Source organism: Mytilus galloprovincialis, chromosome 13, assembly GCF_965363235.1.
Source record: "Mytilus galloprovincialis chromosome 13, xbMytGall1.hap1.1, whole genome shotgun sequence".
Lineage (NCBI taxonomy): Eukaryota > Metazoa > Mollusca > Bivalvia > Mytilida > Mytilidae > Mytilus > Mytilus galloprovincialis.
In genome coordinates, this window is record NC_134850.1 from 37,350,181 (window position 1) to 37,375,554 (window position 25,374).

The 25,374-nt window shown below is 32.0% G+C and overlaps 1 protein-coding gene across 1 annotated transcript; it reads left to right on the forward strand.

The window, feature by feature from the left end:
• The first annotated feature begins 1,093 nt into the window (after positions 1 to 1,093).
• LOC143056036 (uncharacterized) lies at positions 1,094 to 21,673 on the forward strand. The gene is made up of 8 exons (XM_076229116.1): positions 1,094 to 1,371; positions 7,388 to 7,648; positions 9,161 to 9,328; positions 15,681 to 15,947; positions 16,458 to 16,625; positions 17,300 to 17,317; positions 17,845 to 17,912; positions 21,204 to 21,673. The coding sequence occupies exons 1-7, from the start codon at positions 1,125 to 1,127 to the stop codon at positions 17,898 to 17,900; spliced, it is 1,185 nt and encodes a 394-aa protein (XP_076085231.1). The 5' UTR covers positions 1,094 to 1,124; the 3' UTR covers positions 17,901 to 17,912; positions 21,204 to 21,673.
• The last annotated feature ends 3,701 nt before the right edge of the window (positions 21,674 to 25,374 follow it).

A 25,374-nucleotide genomic window follows, 5' to 3' on the forward strand; every position in this document is an offset into this window, starting at 1 on the left:
CATTATCCACTTCCATAATATTGTCCAGGGAGGGGGGCATTTTTTCGCAGGACATTGTGTCCGCCAGGGCATTTTTTTATATGATTGAATGATATCCATTGCCTTGTTATTACTGACAGCATTTTAACTTTTAATTGCTAATTTTAAATAATTGTTACATTGACATAGAGTTGTCTCAATGGCACTCATACCATCCTTATCTTCATATTTACAAAAATGTATTATTATATACTAAAACTCAAATAGTAACAGATGCTGTACAGTATTATTTCCCTTGAAGGACACACTTTAATGACATTTACTACAAAAATGTGTTCTGTAGATGGACCATATTTCATAGCTGTTGCTGTAAAATGCTGTCCACTTAGGAGACAATATTTCATGGCAATGGACATTATTTATTTTGAATTGCCTTCTTCTTTGACATAATAAATATAGTAAAGTCCTTCAGATTTAATTTTTACACTTCCTTCTTATTGTTATTCTTTCAATGTCATTACCATTTGCTGGAAATTTCTTAGAACTTAATTTTTTCTATATTTACTTCCATCCATTATTTGTTGGTTTACATTTGTATATCAATCAATTTCGCATTAATCCTTCAGATTTTAACTAAAATTCAAGTATAATAAAACATTTTAATGACCTTAGTATTACTTCCCTTGGAGGACACAATTTAATAGCAACTACTATGAAAATTTGTCCTGTGGGTGGACACTATTTTATATCTTTTGCAGTAAAATCTGTCCATTTGAGGGACACCATTCCATAGCAATGGACATTATTAAATACCAAAATTCTATGAAAAACCGTCCTCATGGACACTTTTTAACAGGACACTATTATTTCTTACACTTACAGAATTTGATGAAATAGACTTAGGCAGAAAGTATAATAAATTACTTTTCGATTTTCTATTTCCCCCCGATATTTAAAAAATGAATTAAAAATAAACAACTACACAATCATATGTGAATTATGATTTCTAATTGCCTTCTTCCTTCCGTATTGCGTTTTCATTTATATATTATATATTATTGTGGAACAAAGCTTTTTCTGTAGAGTCAGAGCTAGCATGTCATCAATTGGTGCTGTTTAATTTACATTCGTTCTTAATCTATGCAATGGGAACGCATATCAACCCAGTTTTCAGCGGAGGTATTTTAAAATTTGAAATCTCTCAACGACCAGACCAAGAACATTTGTATCCTCAACAACACCGAAGTACTTTCAAAAATGCCATTGAAGGATGGAAATTTCGATGTATTTTGATTATGTCTGTAGTTATTATTGGATTAGTCACGGCTGTGTACTATGGTACTAAAAACTTTAGCAGTGGAAAACTTTTGCATATGACAGATACTATTAAAGGTAAGAACGTATTGAAAAATTACCTTATCTATCTATGTATCAACAAAATCATACTTTTTATAGTAAGTGTCCTAATCACATTATGCTTCAATTGGTTTAGAGTTTTTTAATTAATGAAAATAAAAAAGAATGTCGTCACAAAATTTACCATTTACATAGTTATGCCTCTAAAGACATTGTCTTGCATACAGGATGGCAAACACATATAGTACACGCTGGACAAAAAAAATAGGCGAGTCCGTGCTTATGATTCTAGGGTTTAAAGCTGCTTTTGACTTCTTCGGGTATCAACATTAAATACAATTATTTTCTTACCATTACTCGGACTTCTCTTCAACTATGCGTTAGTTGTGCGTTTGTTTTTTCTATATTGGCTAGAGGTATAGGGGAGGGTTGAGTTCTCATAAAAACATTTAACGTTTAACCCCGTCGCATTTTTGCGCCTGTCACAAGTCAGGAGCCTCTGGCCTTTGTTAGTCTTATATGATTTTTAATTTTAGTTTCTTGGATATGATTATTAATTATTATGGCATCCACTATCACTTAACTAGTAACAAATTTGTTTAGGGGCCAGCTGAAGGACTCCTCAGGGTGAGGGAGTTTCTTGCTGCATTGAAGACCCATTGGTTGCCTTCGACTTTTGTCTGCTCTATGGTCGGGTTGTTGTCACTTTGACACATTCCCCATTTCCATTCTCAATTTTGATTTTATTCAACATAATACGTTATTTTTATTTGCTATAACAGCAACATAGTGTCATTCTGAAATCAAAATTCATTTCGAAATGAAATGTAACATTCATGATGACATGAGCTTTCACAATAAAGTGCACAGGTTAATAAAATGAAATCTTTAAAGAAAATCGTGTTTTAAGGATCCTTTCGAAAAACTGTTATATAAGTATTTCTTTAAGTAATGTTATATGGTTGTAAAAGCGTTGACCATGCGTACATTTTTTTTAGAATGAAGCAGACAACATGTACTTCATTTAACGCTTTTACACCCCAATTAATTTACAAAAAGAAGCATTCAATTCTTATATTTTTTTAATGGAAACTCTTAACTCGTTGTATCGCTGAATTTTATCATAATTTCACCTCTTTTAATTTGTCGTTTACAATGTATATTCGAAAATTGATTTGAGGAGAAATCGACGTGTTTATTACATCATGTTTCTTCTAAGAAATTCAGTCGCTTGTTTTGTATAGTTTATAATTTGTGCGAACATCCACTGGTTTGTCTTTTATAGATACATTACCATTTCACAATCATTCAACTGCATTTTATGATTTTAATCTACAACGTGTATACTATTAATCAGAGGTATAATCGTTTTCCGATATTGGATTTTAATCTATACTTCCTATAAGGAAGAGAACGATTTCATTGAGCAGCAACTCCTCTAAAACCATTCATAGTCGGAAATATTTGTGATATGACGTACTTGTTTTTTTTTGTACTTTGAAACAATATTTTTTTTCAACAGAAAACGCTAATTAATGAATACGTACACCGCCAATTACCAGTGTCTTATACGCTTTCGCCCATGCTCAGTCGACGTACTGCACCCTCGACTGCACATGCTACACCTGTTACCTAATATGTGCATTTTTTTTCTGTAAGGCACACTACCTTTCGGTGTATTTGGAATTAAAATTTTGCTATATCCACGGGTCATAATCACACCTTAACTGCGTCAGTATATAGGGATTGACACTACTAAATTATATCATTGGGAAAAACATTTATATCTACAAGGAGTTTATGGTTGCATTAAGAAAACTAGGAATGGTTAGAACAGAAAGATTTGAAGCAGAGAAAACTGTGTGAACCTTATAATCAGCATGACTTTATCAAACGACAATACGAATACTAAAAATCAAGGCAAAAATTAAGGCGTAGTTACTTTAAATCAATCACGAACCCGCGATGTCGAGGGTGACGTGTGTTCTGGTATATTCTAATATAGACAATAATTTTAATCATAAAAAGACATCATAACAAGAACTTAAATACAAGACTAATAGCAACAATGGATATGCGGAAGTTCCTTTTAAACGAACCAAAGCTTAACTAGTGTATCCTCTTTATAAATTGTGCCGTAGGTTTCGGAATTTTTATCATTTTCTTATACAGGGAAGAGTCATGGGCGAAGACGACGTACGACGAACAACAAAATATTTTGGGATCATCTCCGGTTTAGGTTGCACTTTGTAAATACAGCTGTTTCTCATACCACTCTTCTTTTGGGGAGATTTAGAATATTCATAGAAAATTAATTTTGTTTACATACTGGTTCCCAGTTCTGATCTGTAGATTGCATCTCATAAAGACATAACGTGTGAATATTGTTTATATTGAAATCTATGGTAACCCTTCAGTTGAGGTAGGGATGGTTAAGAAATTTAGCATATAAACGTTGAAAACATTGCGCACAGCCGTACATTTTGACCTTTGAAAAAAATAGAAGTGCATATTCTAGGATATGATTTTTTTTAAACTTCATAGTAAAAGTGGTAAAGTTTCAGCTGTAAAGGGAGTTCCTATGGGAAAATGCGTTGTCAATATTTACAGAAATGCAACCTTTATTGATTGTGGGAAAATAGTATATAATACTGATAAAATTTAAATATTCACAAAATTTAAACTTTTAGGAAAAAAACAAAGATTTGTATCATGAAATCTCCGACAACAGGAAACCTAAAAATTTGTCAAATGACATAAAATAATTAAACACACATGAATACAAAAACACATTAAAGAAACGAAGTAAAGAACTCGTAGTTACTGAAAGCTAGTTTGAATCAATCTCGTGTTGCTTATTCTTTAGTTTTCTATTTTGTGTCATGTGTACAATGTTTGTTTGTCTTTTTCATTTTTAGCCAAGGTGTTGTCAGTTTATTTTCGATTTATGAGTTTGACTGTCCCTCTGGACGACATTTTGAATGTTTTATATAGAAAATATACAGATTGCTTATCTGTTGTTGTTTTAGATGTCTCATCTTGACAGATTCTACAAGCGAGACTTTGTACTATGCTGTTTCCAGTGGCAGCGTTTGTGCGTCATTAAGTTTAAGGGGAACCTTTAATGGTAAATACATATATTTGGTTTGCAGTTGTATGAATATTAGCACATCTCTATATAGACCATTCGGTCTTGCCGCCTAAGTCATTGTCAATTAATTAATCTATTATTATGGATTTAGTTTCTCTCTATCGATTTATGACTTTTAAACAGCAGTTTTCTAATGTTGCCTTTATTCATAAGCGTTTCTCGCTTTTTATATATTGAATAGACCGTTGGTTTTCCTGTTTGCATTATTTTTCATCAGTAAATGTTTTTAGCTTGCTGTTTGGTCTGAGCCAAGGCTTTGGGCTTTGTGTTGCAGGCCGTACTTTGACCTATAATTTTCTACTTTTTACACATTGTGACTTGGATGAAACGTTGTCTCATGGCACTCATACCACATTTCCTTATTCATACATATTGTCATCTTTTAAAACATTATAAACAGAAGGTGAGATTTGTAACTCCGGATTTTGTACACTACCTGTAGCTGGAAAATAAGCTCGGTATCATTTTTTTTGTTTATAATTTTTGAATAATGTGATAATACTACATTTTGCTGTATTTGGCACAGTTTTTTGGAATTTTGAGCCCTCAATGCTCTTCACCTTTTTACTTGATTGGCTTTATAACCGTTGGTTTTCCAGTTTGGATAGAAAATGCTAGTCATTGTCCCTTTATAACATGCAACCAAAACACCGCACTTTGACCTATAATGGTTTACTTTTACAAATTGTGACTTGGATGGAGAGTTGTCTCATTGGTAATCATACCACATCTTTGTATATCAATAGATTGCTTATCTGTTGTTTTGTGTGTGAGTGTGTGTGTGTGTGTGTTTTTTTGTATCATCTGGACGGAGTCAACAAACGAGACTTTACTATGCTGTTTCAAGTGACGGCGTTTGTGATTTATTAAGTTTAAAGGGGAACATTAACTGGTAAATAGATTATATTTGGTATGTAGTTGTATATTTATTGACACATTTAGTTTTTATAAAGATAACTCGGCCTTGCCGCCTTTGTCATTGTCTGTTGACTTTAAAACTTTGCATATACTAGTAGTTTCCATTCAAGGCTTTTGTACCTCAGAAATAGATTACCTTAGCTGTATTTGGCAAAACTTTTAGGAAATTTGGTCCTCAATGCTCTTCAACTTCGTACTTCATTTAACCTTTTAAACTTTTTTTGGATTCGAGCGTCACTGTTGAGTCCGTTTTGTGGACGAAACGCGCGTCTGGCATAAATAAAAAATTTAATCCTGGTATCTTTGATGAGTTTATTTAACGTTTGTGATTTGTATGTCAGTTTAAAGGGAATCGCTTCAGATAAGTTAATGATATTTTGTATGCAGTTATATAAACATTGGCATGGAGATTGTTTGTCATTGTACCCTCAATTCTGGCCAACTGACTTTACGAGTCTTGCATATATAGTTGCCATGTTTATGTTTTCGACTAAGTCAGTTTACATAATTTGACTTCCTCATCTTAAGTTTTGGTACGTTATTTGTCGTATTATTTTTCTTTGGCTTTTTACCTTTCTTTTTTGACAATGGTTTTACCAATCTTCAATTAAAAAAATAAAGACATTTGCAACGGATTTTACAAAATTCGCTATTTTCGAACCACTTTAGTTATGTATATCATTTTCTGTCAAGTTTGTGCTATTTTCGGGTTTAACCAAACGGATACGTTAACGAGCGAGGGCTTTAAATAGAGCATTTGCATTAATCAAGTATTTGCTGCCGTATCCGAATCGACGTATCGTATAACACGTATATGAGGAAACGATAAATTAAGTCAAGTTGGTCCCGATGAAAATATTATATAATGCGTTTCATTCTAATTGAGATCGGGATAAAATCGTTATTGTAACAAATCTGTTCGATACGTATACGTCGATCCGTGCACGTATCCTGATACGTGAATAATGCAAATTCTCTAGAAGAGCATTTGCATTAAGTATTTGCTGGCGTATCCGAATCGACGTATCGTGTAACACGTATATGAGGAAAAGATAAATTAAGTCAAGTTAGTCCCGATGAAAATATATAATGCATTAAATTTTAATTGAGATCGGGGTAAACTCATTATTGTAAACAAATCTGTTCGAAACGTATACGTGAATAATGCAAATGCTCTAATATATATAATGGCGACTTTGATGAATACGAATAAAAATAATCGGAAAGTTAACGGATATCAATTGATCCGTTAGTTAATGTATGTTTTGTAAAAACCATTTTAAAGAATGTACAAAAAAAAAAAAAAAAAAAAAAATATCTGTTTATAAGATAATTTCCTAAAAGAACATACATTACTAAGATGTTACACCAAAGTTTCCAGCAATTTGTATTCTTTTTAATATGAAATTCATCTGTTTTTTACAAAAAAACAAAACTAGTGGCATGTAAAGTTTATCTTAGTTTATTGTTTTCCATGCCGAAAACAAACGAAGCTATAGTTTTAAACTACATGCTCAGGACAGTCATGTTTTGATGTGTTATGCCATCAATAGACCAGTTACCCTTCCGGAGTCACCGAGATTATTCTTGATTTTTTAGGTTCATGTTGCTCCGTCTATAGTTTTCTATTTTATTGTTTGTCGTTTGGTTGTGTTTGGACTTGGTTTACCATTTCATTGTTCCGTCTGATTACGACCCTTTAAGTTTTAATATCAATTTCGCATTTCGCCTGTCTTTTAAGTCGATATTAAGTTGCACAGACACTCTATCATATTGTAAGACATAATAGTGTCCTATGAAAAGGTGTCCACCCGGACAGTTTTTCATAGATTTTTGGTATTTAATAATGTCCTTTGCCATATATTGTCCCACAAATGACACCGTTTTAGTGAGTATGCCGAAAGTGCACGAGAAAATGTATTTCTTATGTATTTGCTAATTTGATTAGCGCTTATTTAAAACAATATTCTTATTTTTTTTCAGACGGTTGCCCTGCGGGATTAACGACTGAACAGGAATTAATTTTGAATTACGACGGAAACTGCTATTTCTTTTCAAACACTGCCTTAAGTTATAGTCAAGCTAGTATTAGCTGTGCTCAGAAGAAAGGATTTCTAGCTGTTATACGAGACAATGCTACTCAAATTGCACTTTCCGAGCATGCAGACCTAGTTACAGATATCACAGAAAGCTCCAGTTATTGGATTGGAATTAAAAGAGAAACGTATACTCAAACTTCTTTAGGTATGTATAAGGTATAAGGGTCGGTATGCATAAATTTAGATTTGTTTTGAACGGATGGATTTCCCTTCATATTTTACGATAAATTAGTACTATGATTGTGGTTTTATGTATATCAGTCAAATGCTCTTAAAAATAATAAAATATATAATCGGGATACCTTTTGTGATGATATCAGTTTTGTAGGGGTTCATTCTCATATATACAACTTTTTAAAATTATAGGATGTACACGTAAAAAAAGTTGGATAGATGAGAACAAAGGTAACCAAGAACAAAGAGTTTTTCAATTAGAGTTTGGGTTAAATGACAGGTGAAAAATAAGACTGAAAATTATACCCGGATTACATTTCTGTAGTATAATATTTAGCATAGCATGTTAAAATGTGCAACTGGCATTTAGTTTAAATGTAATGTAAATCATTTGAAAGTATTTTTAACGTTTAATTACACAAAGACTGAACAGAACAATAAAAGTGACAGGAATAGCTTGGTTATGATATCTGCATGTGATGGTTAGTGGTTGTGGTCTCTTGGAAATCTGGTAACTAGATTATCTGTGGTGTTGACGGTGCCAGGGCAGTCCATTTCTGTACATTTCCAGTATACAAGTTCTGCATCTCTGCCCTGTTTTCTGGTCTTAACACAATATCTGTAGCCTGCAACTGCTAGGTTACTAATAGTTGTTTTCGAACAACATTTAAATTATTAATTAAATTGCTCACTTGATTAAAACTGTGACTATCTTCATTGGACATTAGCTAAATAAATGGTGATTCAATTTGAGAATCTAGATTGTGAAAAATTTTGTAACTTTTAACTATGTTGGAAATAATGGAATTAGTAACCATGATCTAGAAATAGAGAGAGGTAGATACAGGGGACTTCAGGCAATGGATAGAATTTGTTATCTTTGTAAACAAGAAGTGGAAGATGAACTCCATTTTTTCCTAAAATGTTCATCTTTAGGAAATGAGAGAGTTTCCACATTCCTATTACCTATAGACAAATAAGGTTCAAAATGTATATTTCTCTTAAGTATTAATAAGTATTTTGCTAATGAACTCATAGAATTAAACCTACAACATGAGCTTAACTATGAACATTTATTGTTGTAATGTTATAACTTGCACCTACAATTTAAAAAGCAATAAAAACAGTCATATTTACTTTCATAAAATGTTAATATAAAAATAATTCTGATTTGTGGGTTTCTTCTGTATAAATGATGAAACATTTATTTATTATTTGAAATATATTAAATTTTATTTAAAAATAAAATGTAACAAGTTTACCATCGCCTATTTTATATATATTTTTAAAATAATATAAAAACATACAGGAACAAGTTTACTGTCAAATTTTAGAAAGACACCTCATGTATTATTCCAAACAAACAACCCAATAATTAACAAAAATAAAAGATGGCCAAATGAGAATACCTTATTTTAAAAAGTTGGATAAATGGGAAGACATCCCCCGCAGAATAGGTAATTTTGAATTGTGTTTATTGTAGGTGAATCAACAGAATTCTTAAATTTTGATTCAAATTCTCTTTCGCTTGTTCAAACTGGTCAAAAAGGATGTGCAAGGTTAGATTTAACAGAAGATTCTAAATGGATTGCTGATGATTGTGCTAGAGTTTCCTGGGATATCGGGCATATTTGTCAATATACCGGAACAAGTAAGTTTAAATAGTTCAAAGTCTGCTAATTGAAAAAAATAAGAATTTTAATGTTAAAGTTTGCGTTTTTTCAACAAAAACGAATTCTATACGAAAAAAAATATTAGAATCGAGTGTATTTGATAAGTTACTCAAATATATTCTGTATAAAATAGAAGCAAGAAAAAATATAAAAAAATAATACCAAAAGGACATTCAATCTCATAAAGAGGAAAATAAAGTGACAACGCCATTGTAACAAGACCAAAACATAATCAGTATACAGAACACAACACAAAAAAAATTAATTACTGAACAACACGAACCCCACCAAAAACCGGGGGTGGGTGGGGTGGGAGATCTAAGCAGATCCTAAAGGGTAAGCAGATCAAGCTCCACACGTGACAAACTCACGTGTCTAAACTGCTAATGGTAAATCATGCAGATTGACGCGTAAACAGATTAAAATTCTTAGAAATTCACATATTTGTCATTGTTGAAGAATCTAATCACATAAGAGGGCCAATGTGCTATGAGGCTTTTCCATAGAGTAATCCCTTACAAAACATAGGTGTTCAAGCATGATTGGCAATCAAATGAACTTTGTTTTCAAATATAGAATTTTGGTATCAAATAATATCCATTGCCATGAAATATTGTCCACTAAGTGGACACCTTTTACAGCAACAGTTGTGTAATATGGTCAATCTACAGGACAATTTTTCATGATAAGTGTTATTAAATAATGTTCTCCAAGGAAAATAATACTGAATAGCATCTGTTGGTTGTTTGAATTTTAATCGTTATACATATATATATTAAAAAAGATAAATAAGAATAAAAGGATGGCATGTGTGCCAAGAAGACAACTTTCTGTCAAACTAACAACGTATTTAAGCTCACAATTGTAATCTAAATTACGTCCAGTAAAACAAGGCAATGGATATTATTTAATAATTTAATGATATATCAAAAAATGTCCTGTGAAAAAATGTCCACCTGGACATAATTATAGTATTAAACAATGTCCATGTTCATAGACACTTTTTCATACATGAGGACATATTTTCATAGAAAATTGTGTCCAGGACACATTTAGATAAGGAAATATTGTCCATGGACAGTCTTTACTATGAAATTGTGTTCGGTGGACATGATTTCATGGTGGACATTATTAACTCCTACACTATATCCTGCTCAGCGCATAGCAGCCGTTATATTGACAAAGAAAGTAGTGTTTCAATATCGAACGTATTTGTACATAGCTCTCTGGAATTAACTAACAAAAGACTTGAAAATTAAAGATTCTTAATAAGTTTGTATGACAATGATGTATGATAAATTAAATACTAGTATACACAAAGCTGAGTGCATTTGTATAATAAATCGAGATAACGATATAATAATCCAAGATCTACATATAACAATTTCGTTTTATCGAGATAACGATATATTTTTTATCGAGATCTCGGTAAAACGGTAATGTTTTATCGTGATCTCGAATTGAAAAAAATATTTTCTAATTTTTTGTGTGTCCCCTTACGGCTTCCGTACATTTGTAATTATTACAATTGTTACCCTCGGGTATTTTATTCATATGATGGAAACAGCTTTTACCAACCAGTTTCATTGCTAGCAATACACCTTGTCAAGGTTAACAAATTATGTCAGTTAGTTATGCAATTTATGACTTTCCTAAAGTTTTTCGCTCATTTTTTTTTTTAATTCAAACAACATAGCACGATTAATGTTATAATTACTTCAAAATAACAAATATATTAACTATAAGCTGGTCATCACCCTTTGTGTTTCTTGACCAAATCCTTTTTATAATCCTTGCAGATTATCAATATGTTCAAATTCACATATTTGTATACAAACTCTTCCCACTTCAAATGACGTTATAACACATGAAAATGATGAATAAATAATGAGACATCCGGACATGGCCTATCATATAGTAAGTGTGACTATTTAATACCGGGATCATTCACTATACAACGATCGAACAACACGAAAGCAAAATGCATTGCGCCAGTAAATATTTATCAGGATATGTACTATTTCTTGCTGTTCAGATAGTCTTTTCTCAAAGTAAGTATGATGTGCTTAAATGTTTAAAGGGGTATAAATTAAAATCACTAGATTTAAAAAAAAAAATTGCCATAAAAATGATGGGTCAGTGGACTTTGTTTGAACTACGGGTTGTGCAATAATGTCTGATTTTGTATAGTTTATTCATTTGAATAAAAAGACAATATTGTGAGATAAAAAAAAAAACAAAACTAAACGTACACTTAAAAACTAAAAAAGCGCCAAAGATTTGAAGAAATAGTTCATGTAATTACTAACCATGCTTGAACACTTATGTTATGTTAGGGATGACTGGGATGACTCTAGTTTTAGTTTTCTGTGTTGTGTTTTGTTGAGTTTTTTTGCTTACGATTAACCAGCGGACAAATACTATAAACAGATTTGTGAAGTATGTTATACCACTGCCCCCATTTAGGGAGAGCGTTTAGCGCGGAATCACTTACCAACCCGCCATATTCTTTATATGCCTGTATCAATTCAGCATATTATTCAGTGATTGTCATTGGTTGCTGTCTTCTATATGTGTACGATAATAGTAGAATAATACAACTCGACTTGAAAAAAAGAACATTTGAATACACGAAGAAACAATACATAATGGCATATTTAGGGTTTACAAAGTAGTAAATAATAGACTAAAGCATAACCAAATAAAATTAGACACAGCATATGTAACATCTTTCCCTTCATTTCGAGGAAATCAGATGATCCAAAATAACCTTGAAAAAAACATATGGAACTTTTTTTTTGCTCGGAGTGAATCCGGAGATTTTAGATACAAACATGAACAAATGTTATGTATGTAACATAATTATTCGTATGATGTAATTTAAGTGCTCTTAAAAAAATCAAAACATGTAAAATCATTGTTTGTTTGTGATAAGGATTATTTGCTCTTTACAACATGAAACTATAAACATTGAGTTTAAAGTGGCGTATAGAGGAAGACGGAGTGCCCGGAGAATACCACCGACCATCTATAGGAAAACTGACAATCCTAGTCAACTAAGACATTGGAGTCAAGTGTACTCGCACTTTGTAATAATAGTTATGCTGCTCATTTCACTTTAATGAATGATCTAATTACTTACTTAAAATAAATATTTTCAGCTAAAATTTGACAAAACATACAATTTTGTTCTTCTTCGGAATGAACTATGACAAAAATTATTTGACGGCTTCAAAAAACGTTCATTTTAAAGAAATACTGCAAAAGTACCTAAATCGATGCACGAACAACTTTCATACCTAGAGGAGGGACGCACGTGTGTCTTATATTATCTTACAGTCGCTGGATATTATGTCATTTGTAACCTGCACGTCATGTCTCCGTTTCCTACCTATATTATATTCTACCGCTGTATTTCGCGGAATTATATTGGTAGATGTGTACTTAACAATCATCCGAATACATCAGTTTTTTTTCTTTCCTTTATCCTTTTATATAAAATAGAAATGTTGTCAAGTATGTCGATGACACGATAACGACAACAAAGGCACAGACATTCCTGTTTTATAGTTGATCAGATTGTTTCATCCCATCTTTTTTTTTTATAAATAAAGTACAATAACTAACCTTGAAAATATTTACATAATTTGTAATTTTAAGTGAGATGAAAATTACTTTCATCGTACTTCCGACTTTGACTCATGTTATTTTTAAAGTGTCTCCTGACCGAAAAAAAAAGTTTTTTTTATTAAAATAATCCTAAAAACAAGAATGTGTCCATAGTACACGTTTGCCCCACTCGCAATATCATTTTCTATGTTCAATGGACCGTGAAATTAGGATAAAAACTCTTATTTGGCATTAAGATTAGAAAGATCATATCATAAGAACATATGTACTAAGTTTCAAGTTGTTCGAACTTCAACTTCATCAAAAACTACCTTGACTAAATTTTTTTAACCTGAAGCGGGAAAGACGGACGAACGAACGGAGGCACAGACCAGAAAACATAATGCCCCTCTACTATCGTAGGTGGGGCAAAAAAGTGGAGAAGATTAACAAAATATAATTCTTGTATTTCAAAACGACACTTTTAAAATAACACAAATCAAAATTTAAAGTATGTCGATAGTCATATTTTGACATAGTATGAGCCTCTCCGTGGGGTTTTTGATTATGTGATTTCTTGACCAAATAGTTCATGATAATTTGCTTATTTGATTATTTAGGACTGTTTTTTGTTATGTGTATTGGATTATTTGATTATCTTGATTACAAAAAGTGATCATATTGACATCCCAATAAGGGGTCTCTAATATGAAAGCAGTTCTTTGTTGTATGAGTGGCCTCTAATATAAAAGCAGGTCTTTGTTATATGAGTGGCCTCTAATATAAAAGCAGGTCTTTGTTATATGAGTGGCATCTAATAAAAAAGCAGTTCTCACTTGTGTGACGTTGGGGAAGGAAACTGTATAACAAAGGCTTGTGATCTTATTTCTTAGAATTTCACATACTTTGTACTTTATCATTATCTAAACACGATTATAATTCCGTTTTCATAGAGAAAATAAACATAGATCCAAGGTTAATGAATCTTTTCTTTCTTTAACATTATTTTTGGTTGTTAGAAACTAAGAATTGTGTGCAACGTTAATATCAAGTAATAATGTTTTATGATAAAATAAAATATACCAAAGGAGATAATGCCAAATTCATTATCATCGAATTGATTCAAACTCATTTATCAAACATACTAATATATAGAGCAGAATTACAAAAATGTTATAGGCAACAATAAAAAATTATAAAAATCGCATCAGCATTCAGTGCTTATTCTAAGCCTCGATGCCATTAACTACTGAACAATCGAGATGAACTACGAAGACTATCGATAGTCATTTGACCCAATATAGATATAAATAGAACGACTAGCACGCGTCACGGTTTTATGACAATTTTTCTAGGTTTGTTTCATTTTACATTAGATTTGATAATTTGTATGTGTAACATTGTTTCTCCTGTATAGGAATGATTTTATGGACGAAATGGGGCTTTTATGGGCGAAATGGCCTTTTATGGGCGAAATGGTGACTCCTTTAATTGTTAAACTTTTCAATTTTGATAATCTTTTCTGTTTAATAAATGAACCTGCTAAGCACATGAGCAACCCAACTCTAACTAAGGGTCAAAAGTTGCAAATTTATGGACCCAAATGAGTGTGAGTTACAATACTATATCAGCTATGGTTTTATTTAAAAAAAAAAAAACCTGGCATTTATTCGCGAATTGTTAGATCCAAATTCTGCTTTTAATTTATTTATGTTTAAACAAAAACAACCAATGTTACTTTTAATTTTTTATAACTGTAGATAATGCCCTTTTAATGATAACAAAGTTTTATGACCACAAAGGATGTTCAAAGTATTAATCCCTTAATATCTCCTTCTAGTTTTGTTTTAATCTATCTTAAAAGACTTCCGATTTATGCTAATTAAGTACGAAAGGTAATGACTAATAAATTGTCATTGTTGATCTCACTATGGCCATAACTAGTTCTTGCTACATTCATAACTTTTGTTTGTGTTTTTATTTTTAGCTATGGCGTTGTCAGTTTATTTTCAATCTACGAGTTTGACTATCCCCTCTGGTATCTTTCGTCCCTCTTTTTTTCGCTATAGTCATAACCTGTACTCGCTATAGCCATAGCTTGGATTCGCACTGTTACTGGCTATGGCCATAACTTATACTCACTACGGTAATACATATACTCGCTATTTGTTTTCCCTATGGTCATAACATGTACTCGCTTTGGTCGTCACATGTACTCGCTACGATCATAACTGGTACCCGTTATGGTCATTACTTGTACGTGGAAAGGTTATAACTTGTTCTATCTATGGTTATTACTTGTTTTTGCTATGGTAAAAATTTGAATTCTTTATGATAAGAACTTGTACTCGATATGTTCAAAACATGTATTCGCAAGGATCAGAACTTGTACTCGCTATGGTCATAACTTGTATTTGGAGCCCACTTTAATTCACAACTTCTGAAAATATTAATAAACACGTTGACACACTCCCCCCCCCCCCCCGGATATTTATCAATAGGCCTAATTCATACTGTTCATATATAGTCATCGAATCTAAATAATTTATTTTGTGAACTGTCTCCCTCAATTTATGAGCCCTGTTCAAAGAAAAAATTAAGGGAAAATGACACCGTTTGAGTAAGTAAAAATGTATGCTGAAACTGCACGAGAAAATGTATTTCTTATGTATTTGCTAATTTGATAAGCGTTTATTGAAAACAATATTCTTATTTTTTCAGACGGTTGCCCTGCGGGATTAACGACTGAACAGGAATTAATTTTGAATTACGACGGAAACTGCTATTTCTTTTCAAACACTGCCTTAAGTTATAGTCAAGCTAATAATAGCTGTGCTCAGAAGGAAGGCTTTCTAGCTGTGATACGAGACAATGCTACTCAAATTGCACTTTCCAAGCATGCAGACCTAGTTTCAGATATCGCAGAAAGCTCCAGTTATTGGATAGGAATTAAAAGAGAAAACTCAACATATACTACAACTTCTTTAGGTATGTATAAGGTATAAGGGTCGGGATGCGCAAAGCTACTTAAGTTAAGATTTGTTCCAAATGGTTGTATTTTCCTAAACATATTTTACGATAACTTAGTACTACGATTGTAGTTTTATGCTATCAGTTCAGTGCTCTTAATAATAATAAAATATATCCAAAATCAAAGATGTGGATTTTATTTTATCATGATTTTTCGGAAATCAATGCAATTAGATTCTCCTCCATGACTGTCTTGAACATTAAAACTAAATATGAATTAAAAACACTGCTAAATTGTTTAGTGTTTTGCTCAGGTTGGCTGTCATTGTACATCACCTTTCAACGTAGAACCCTGTGGAAAAAACCCAGAGAAGGCTCTTTGTCAGAAAAAGCTGTCAAACATTCAAACATACTATCCATACTGATCTGTGTCCACACATGTAATAATAATAAAATATATAATCTGGATACCTTTTGTGATGATATCAGTATTGTATGATAGGTAATTTTGAATTGTTTTTATTGTAGGTGAATCAGCAGAATTCTTAAATTTTGATTCAAATTCTCTTTCGCCTGTTCAAACTGGTCAAAAAGGATGTGCAAGGTTAGATTTAACAGAAGATTCTAAATGGATTGCAGATGATTGTGCTAGAGTTTTCTGGGATATCGGGCATATTTGTCAATATACTGGAACAAGTAAGTTTAAATAGTTTAAAAGTCTGATAATTGAAAGTGTGCGTTTTTTTGGCGCCAATTTGTTATTATTTGCAAACGTCTTAAAAATCGAGTTCTATACGAAAAAGTATTTTAGGATAGAAAGTATACGATAAATAACTTAAACACAGACACTACAAAATAGATTTAAAAAAGAAACAATAACAATCGCATAAGATGAAAATAAAATGACACGGCTATTGCAACTTAGTATAAGACCAAAACTTAATCAGTTAAACAAAACACAACATAAAAAACTAAAAACTGAGCAACACAAACCCCACTAAAACCGGGGATGATCTAGAACACCCTGAAGGGTGAGTAGATCCTGCTCCACAGGTGACAACCTTCCAAACATTTTATGGTAAATCATGCAGATTGAGGCGTAGACAGATTAAACTTCTTAGAAATTCACATCTTTGTCATTGTTGAAGAATCTTATCACATAAGATGGGCCAAGGTGCTATGATTATTCGCTCGTTTTTCTGTTATCAACTTATTTTAAACAGTTAGATTTGTTTATTCCACATGTTTATCGTATTGTGATCTTATAAGTATGCAATGAAATAGTGTATAAAAACTATCTTGTACTTGTCAAAGAGCTAAAACGCCATCTTTCTTATCAAATTAAAATATTGTTTTCATTGTTTTTTTAGGCTCTGCACCATATACGAGTAAGTATTTTTATAAATAATACTGATAGCGCTGTTCAAATTAAATAGTTTCATAATGAACCAAGAATCTTGAATTATTTAAAAGTTAATTTATTGCATTATTATATGGAATCTTATTAGGACCACACATGTATGTTCCGTGACAAAAATTATTATCGGTTTTCTATGGACAGTTAAACGCTTTTTAACTGTAACCACAATATTTCAATTGTCATACATGTATATACATGTAGTTGAAAGCAATTATTTTTTTACACATCATATTATTGTTTTATGCTTAATACATCAAATACTTCCTTCCTATTGTTTTGACAGGGTTTTCCCGTATTAATTTACAAAATGAACGATACTATCTTTATGTAAAAGTGTATCCTATATAACCTATTTTAGTTTATAAAAAGACCGATATGATCTTTTTGTAAAGATGTATCCTTTATAGTTTATTAGTTTATTAGTTTATTATGGTTTTATGAGAATAAACTATCTATCTATCTATCTATCTATTAAAAAGTTTTGTTATCTTGTAGAAGCTGGACCCGGATTCATCATCTCAATACTAGCTGTTTTCCTGGTTTTACAATGATAGAGACAGTTGGTAAGCTTAAATATAGATATGATGAAAGGGTTAAATTGAAAGCTATTTACTGTTCATTAAGTGGTCTTAAAAATCGAGGTAGCTATAGGCAAGATCTTTTTAGGGGGTTATTTTAAAAATTTGGTTTCCATTTTTATTCAATCAATTCCTGTTTGATTTGACACGATTGAGAACTTGACATACCGGTATTCTCATGTGATTTTCTGTTCCTGTTTGATTTGACACGATTGAGAACTTGACATACCGGTATTCTCATGTGATTTTCTGTTCCTGTTTGATTTGACACGATTGAGAATTTGACATACCGGTATTCTCATGTGATTTTCTGAGTTTTAATGCCACTTTAAAGCATCGCTTTAGGGCTTTTTCGTGACGACCAGTTTTTTATTGATGAAGGAGGCCAGAGTGGCCAGAGACAACCAACGACCTTCAATAGGAAAACTGTCAATCCAAGTCAGTTAAGATTGATGTCGAGTGCACCTGCACGAGCGGGGTTCGAACTCACAACCTCAATGTTGACTGGCTAGTAATTACAGTAGTAACTACTTAGACCACTCGGCCACCGAAGACCGACTTGACATTTTATTCAACTGTCTATTGTCAAAGTCTGTATGCTGATCTTTCGATTTACTAACTGATACGTCCTTGCCAATGGTATTCGTAAGATGGCGTTATATATAATTTTACCCAGACATAACTCTGGAAGTCCTTGAACGACTTCTTCTCTTTCTTTTGTTAGCAATGGTCTGGTTCTATTATGAACGGTACTTGTTGTCCAAATTACACCAACAAATTAAGTTGATATTCGTTCAGTATAAAATATATTATACGAATTAACGGTAAGTTGCATATAATAAACAATGATTAATAAATAAATTTGGTGTATTTACTGTCTTCTGATTGGTTAAAATTATTAGTTTTATTTTCAATGTTGTCAATTTTTATGGCGACACGCCCACTCTGACGTTGTATATTCATACGCCAACTTGTGTGTACGTTGTTATTGTTTTAATATAATTAATATAAAAAGTTCTTTGAGCCTTATTTTTGATAGAAATTTATTTATAATGAATGGCAATAATTTATGTTGATTTTATTGAACCATAAAACTAATTTTTGACTCTTCACATTTTACATAATCCGCTTCGCGGATTATTCATTGTGAAGAGTCAAAAATTAGTTTTATGGTTCAATAAATTCAAAATAAATAATAGCCATTCATTAAATACATAATAGGTCGATTGATCTGCCGGTTTAAGTCGCGTAAATGTTTTCCCTCTCGCGCGCAAATGTGATGACTGTTAATCACCAAATGTTCGCAAATGTACTATGTCCAGGCATATACCAGCATCTCTTTTTATCGTTATTAGAAATAACAGGAATCTCAAAACTTGCATCAATGACTTCAGAATCAAATTATATAATTTAGAAATATTAAGTTTTCAGGGCAAAATGTTTTATGCGTGTCCTATAAAAAATAGAGCTGATAATTATTTAACAAAAAACTGATGAACCCAAGTTAAAAAAAGACAATTTATATTATAAAAAATATATATTTTTTTCTTTATTTTATATTATAATAAAACTGATAATTGACACAATCAATTGCTAATACTATTTGGAACAGAATTTATCCCAATAGTCAATTATCTCAAAAAACACCCCTCTAAAACCAAAACAGATGACTCAATTTGCCTGTGATCAGTTCACACTATAAGGTGTAAATATACAGAAAGGAAGAAGTGACAGTGTTTAACCTTCCAGTCTATATATGGGATGTAAATCATTGTAATAACTACTTTAAGAGATACAAGGAGAGTTTATCAGTGTTGCGTACCTAATGACATTTTAAGAGTCATATACAAGGTAGTACTTAAATTGAATATGGTGACTCAATGAATAGCGTTTGTCTATCTAAGAAGGTCATATAAACTCCTAATCTATAAATGGAAATATATAAATACTCAAGATTGCAGATTGAAGATTTCGTGTGTCAATGTAAGATTTATGTATTAAACAATATACTAAATTTATAAATAAATATATATATATTGCTGATCTGTAACAATAACATCTTCATGCCTTATATATCATGTACTGTAGTACGCCGCTAGATTAAAACTGACGTGGAAAGGTAACACATGCCCACCGAAAGCTCTTTTTTGAGAGCCCAGGTGGTCGTGTGGTCTAGCGGGACGGCTGCAGTGCAGGCGATTTGGTGTCACGATATCACAGTAGCATGGGTTCGAATCCCGGCGAGGGAAGAACCAAAAATTTGCGAAAGCAAATTTACAGATCTAACATTGTTGGGTTGATGTTTAGACGAGTTGTATATATATATATATATATATATATATATATATATGAAAATAAGAAGCTGTAGAGTTGTCAATGATATACATCTCAACCAGTGACCAATTATAAGTGGACGTCAGTAATTACGGGTCACCATACGGCATTCAACAATGAGCAAATTCGGTATCCGAAAGGACAAATTTGAAACAATTCACACATCTCAAACGATAAAACTAACGGCCTGATTTATCATGTACAAAACAATAAATGAAAACTGAATATAATATACAGCAACAGACGATAAATATTGAGTTACAGTCGCCTGACTTTGGACATGCACATACAAAATGTGCAGGCTTAAACATGTTGTGTGCCCGCCAACACTCACCTAACCTGAGACAGGGTAACATAACCACAAATAAAACTCAGTTTAAAAGGGATTAAAGTACCAAATCGAGACAAACACACATACGCTTGTTTGCAGAATAAATAAAACTGGTATTCCTTATATAATCTCCTCGGGGTTAGGGTACAGGAGGATTTTTAAATATCATGGACTAATAAGATTTTAAAATAAATAACCTTTAAAACACAGGATGGAAATTAATATTCTGAAACACCAAAAGTAGGAAACCATTGTGTACAAACGTTTAAAACGTAAAGAAAGCTGGGTAATCACAAGCAAGTCCCACAAACAGGCCGAAAGTGATTTTGATGCAGCACAGCAGAAGTACTAAAATCAAAAGAAAGATCATAAATCGATATTTTGTTACGGTGAAATGATGGATTTATCATTATTTCAAAATATCATAAGCAAAGTGTATTTTTATTACATATGTTATTAGAATTTTCTTTCGTTTAATTATTATTTCCTAATTCAATCGATATTTTAAAACTAAATATATTATCCGAGACAATTTAATGGAAACATTCAATAGTAAACAGCATTCCAGAGTTATGTTTTATTGATTTATGCATCTTTTTATTCCATTTCAGGTTTCTACAATATCATCCAAATAAAGTTAATGACGTCATAATGACAGATCAGAAGGAAACATTAAATGGCAGCTTTCAAAAATCTATATCAATAACTTTATATCATAGACATTTCATGGATTTCATATAATTTATACGAGTTCTGCCATTATATCTCCATTTAGCATTCATTTTAAATTGTATATAGATCAAGAGGATATTTTTAGTTCAAAAGGGTGCTATCATACCCATGGTGCTGTCTTATGTTGAACGTAGTGTTTCACTTCATTGTATACATAACACTACATGTATTATCATTGTTAGTATTTCTCCAGCGATTGTCAGTAATTTTAAAACTCTTTTTTTTTTTTTATCTTTTCCATTTCTAATCAATATTTATTTATTCAAATTGTATGTACAGTAATATTGTCATTGATATGTTTTGTATATTTTGTATTAAAACGCATTTGAAATAAAATAATAAAAATGTACAGCTCTTTGTTTTTTTAATATAAAAGTCCTATTACAATTATTTGTATAATGTTTTTGCCCATGATTTTTTTACTGTGACAAGTCTACTAATTTGTATGTACATCAATTTAAATTCAGATCTATCTGACAGTTAAAAGAAAAAAATGTGTTCAAAACATTATATATCACGTGTGAAAAAAGAGGTGAAACGTGCAAAAGTCATTTGAACTCATAAGTGAAAAAACAAACTGACATCGTCATTGCAAAAACAAAACTATCTAAAAGACAAAAGACTGCGCAACACGAATTCTACCAAAAAATGGATGATCTCCGGTGCCCTGGAAGTTTTAACAGGCCCCGTGCACCCATCATGTTGCTCATGTAAAAGCGTTGATAAGTCTTTTTCGGTATGTCACTTTGATAGGAGAAAAGAGGACGGGTTTGTGGTTACGACAATTGAAACTTGTAATATGAATGGTAATTTTTCCTTTGATCTTCAAGTGAGTTATCGTCGTTTGTTTAAGAGGACTGTGTTCAGATATTGCACTCTCTAATCCCGCCGTTGACCGCATCTCGTTGGAATAGCAAATATTGGAGTACAGATCTGTAGCTTAAACCACTGCTCTAACTTCCATCTGAGAAATTGTTATGGACAGTCTTACTCTGCTTCCTTCCAGAATTAAATACTGATAAACATCGAATAAAATTTTTCACGAACTTTTTTGGAAAGAAAAACAAAGCATATTTAGTAAAACAAATATGGCTTTCGAGTCAGAATTCCACGGCATCAGTTTATTTATATGTATCTAAAATACAAATCCAATTGTCATCTGCTACATGTGTTCATTTGATAAAATATCAAATATAGTATCACGCCACTATTTTATTGACAGTAAGTTTGATTGGTCAGCATTTAACCTTTGGCATGTGTCAAAGCATATATAGCAACGCTTTACTCATTAAGTGAATCAAATACTTTAATTCGGAAAAGGCATGCTATATATATAGCATAGCAATATAACAATCGAAATTTAAATGTAATTTTCAAGTCATCTCTGTTTATATATAAAACACAATCATTTTAGTGACCATGTCCAATCTGTCTTTTACACTGACCTTTACGGTAAAGGGAGCGACAAGCCCGTTGGAACCGGAAGTCCGTAAACCCGTATACCATTGGATTAACAACGTTGTTTATAAGATAAAGTCTCAGACCAATTTCATACATTGCCAATTTCACTCCCTCCAAATTGTCTTTGATACTGGTATCTAAACTGACTGTTATACATAAGCAAAAGTATGGTGCATGCACAATAACAAAGATGGCTGTGATAATTATCAACGTCCTTGTGGTTCTTTCCAAATGTATTTGACTTTCTGGATTGTTCTGATGAACATGTAAATGAAGTTCATTCGTGGATTCCGACATTCGAGTAAGATTGTTTGCTAAAGACGATACAGTTGGTTGTTCCAAAACACAGTTCTTTTGTCGGTTTCGAATTGTTCGGACAATTGACGTATAAGCGAAAACAAGAACAAAAGTTGAAACCATGTAGGCTATTCCAACAGCGGCAAAATAAATAATAACAAGTCCTGTCTCATAGTTTTCGTCGTCCATCTCACAAGCCACCAAAGTATGATTACCTATATAAACAATATGCTGACCGTTTGTAAACACCCCCGGTATGGCTAAAACTAATGCAATCGCTGCTGCAATGAGCGAACAAATGTTTGAAATTTTAGTTGACATCCGCCATCCTGATAACGACGTACAAATCCGTATATAACGTTCTACTGCTATTATTACAAGTAAAAGAATGGACAAGTAATTGAGAAAGTAGACGAAGTATCGATATGTTTTACATACACCTTCAGAATAAAATCCGAATGGCTTCAATAAATATAAAATTTCTAACGGCATATGCGTTACACAAACCAATAAATCCACGCAAGCCAATGTTCTTACAAAGACCCTGTATGTTGACTGTCTGAAGAATTTGGTGAAGATAAACAGGACATTTGCATTCCCAAACACTCCGATTGCAATAAGAATGGCAATGTAGACTACAGATGGCATCCGCTGAGCAATGATTTCTGATATTTCATTTTCAACTGTGTTATCAGCATCTGATTCGTCCTAATAAAACAAATAGTAAACCATTCAGAATAAATGTTCCATACTCTGAATGCAAAATAAAATAAAACCTGCGCCGATATACATAAACCTGTTCAAACCTATCAAACACCACCCCCTGAAAAGGAATAATACTCCCAAAAAACATAAAACAAAACAGAACCGAAATAAAACAATTAAAAAACTCTAAATATAAGAGGGTGAAATGATACGAAACAAAGTCTTTATATACTTTACGAGCACAGCTGAATTGAATATTGCCAAAATTATTAGTTTATGAATTATTTTAAAAAAATACCTTGGTAATAACAGATTCCATGTTCTTTCTGCAAACCTTTTGTATTTTTAACACATTGGTGTCGCTTTGTTATTGTCCGCTAACTTGGTCAAAATGGATTCAATAACGTTCGGAACAGGTAAAATACGAATTGACCAATTAACCTAGTAATTCTGATAAAAGACAACAAGAAGTAACAAAACAATAATACATGACTTGTTTAACTTCAGTAGTACTTAAGATGAAAATGGGAACAATTTTACATTGGCTTGTTTGGACAACTGTTTCCAAATCCAAGTCACTAATTATAAGTCAACGAATTGGTTTACTCAGATGGGCTACATTATTAAAACACACTTCTTATCTGGTAAACTGTCAACTTAATCAAAACTTATTGGTTAATTGATTTTGAGATTTCTCGGTTAAAACGATACACATTTTACTGCACCAGATGTGCATTTCTACAATGAATGTCTGTTCAGTGGTGCTTGCGGCAAACAAAATAATGGTTTCATAGGGAAATCTTCTTATTTTGCTTTTGAATAACAAACTCATGTGTTTTTTTTATTACAGTCCTCTCAGGGGAGTACTACTATTTTTTGTATATGCACGATTTGAGAACAACAAACGTGAGAAAACTTTTTGAAAAGTAAAGGGTATTTCATACAAAAAGTGGGTCATGCTAATAATGTTATCATTTACAACAATTGGTTCAATACTTAGCCTGAATGTACACGGAAATTAATGGAAGACGTTTTTCTCTTGAATAAGAGAGTGTTTAATGCATAGAGACATTAAATAGTTATCAAAGGTACTAGACTTTTAATTACAAACGTCAGACGCGAGTTTCGTCTACATAAGACTCATCAGTGATGCTCAGATCAAAATAGCTAAAAAGCCAAACAAATACAAAGTTGAAAAGCATTGGTGACCCAAAATTCAAAAAAGTTATGTCAAATATGGCTAAGGTTATGCCTGGGATAAGAAAATACTTAGTATTTCGAATAATTCATACTTTTGCAAACAGTAAATTTATAGAAATGACCATATAATTGATATTCATGTCAACACCGAAATGCTGACTCCTGGGCTGGGGATAACATTCAATTAAGAAAAAACAATTCCTGTTGAAATGGTAGAAAAATGAATAAATTTATGAATAAAACAAACATGAGAGAAACATTTTGAAGACCGTTTTTTCTCCAACAATTGCTTATAGAACATATAATTAAGAAGCCAATACTTATATCCTTGTTATTGTGAAAAGAATTAATCGATTTTCAATAATATCCCGTCTTATAGTTCTCATA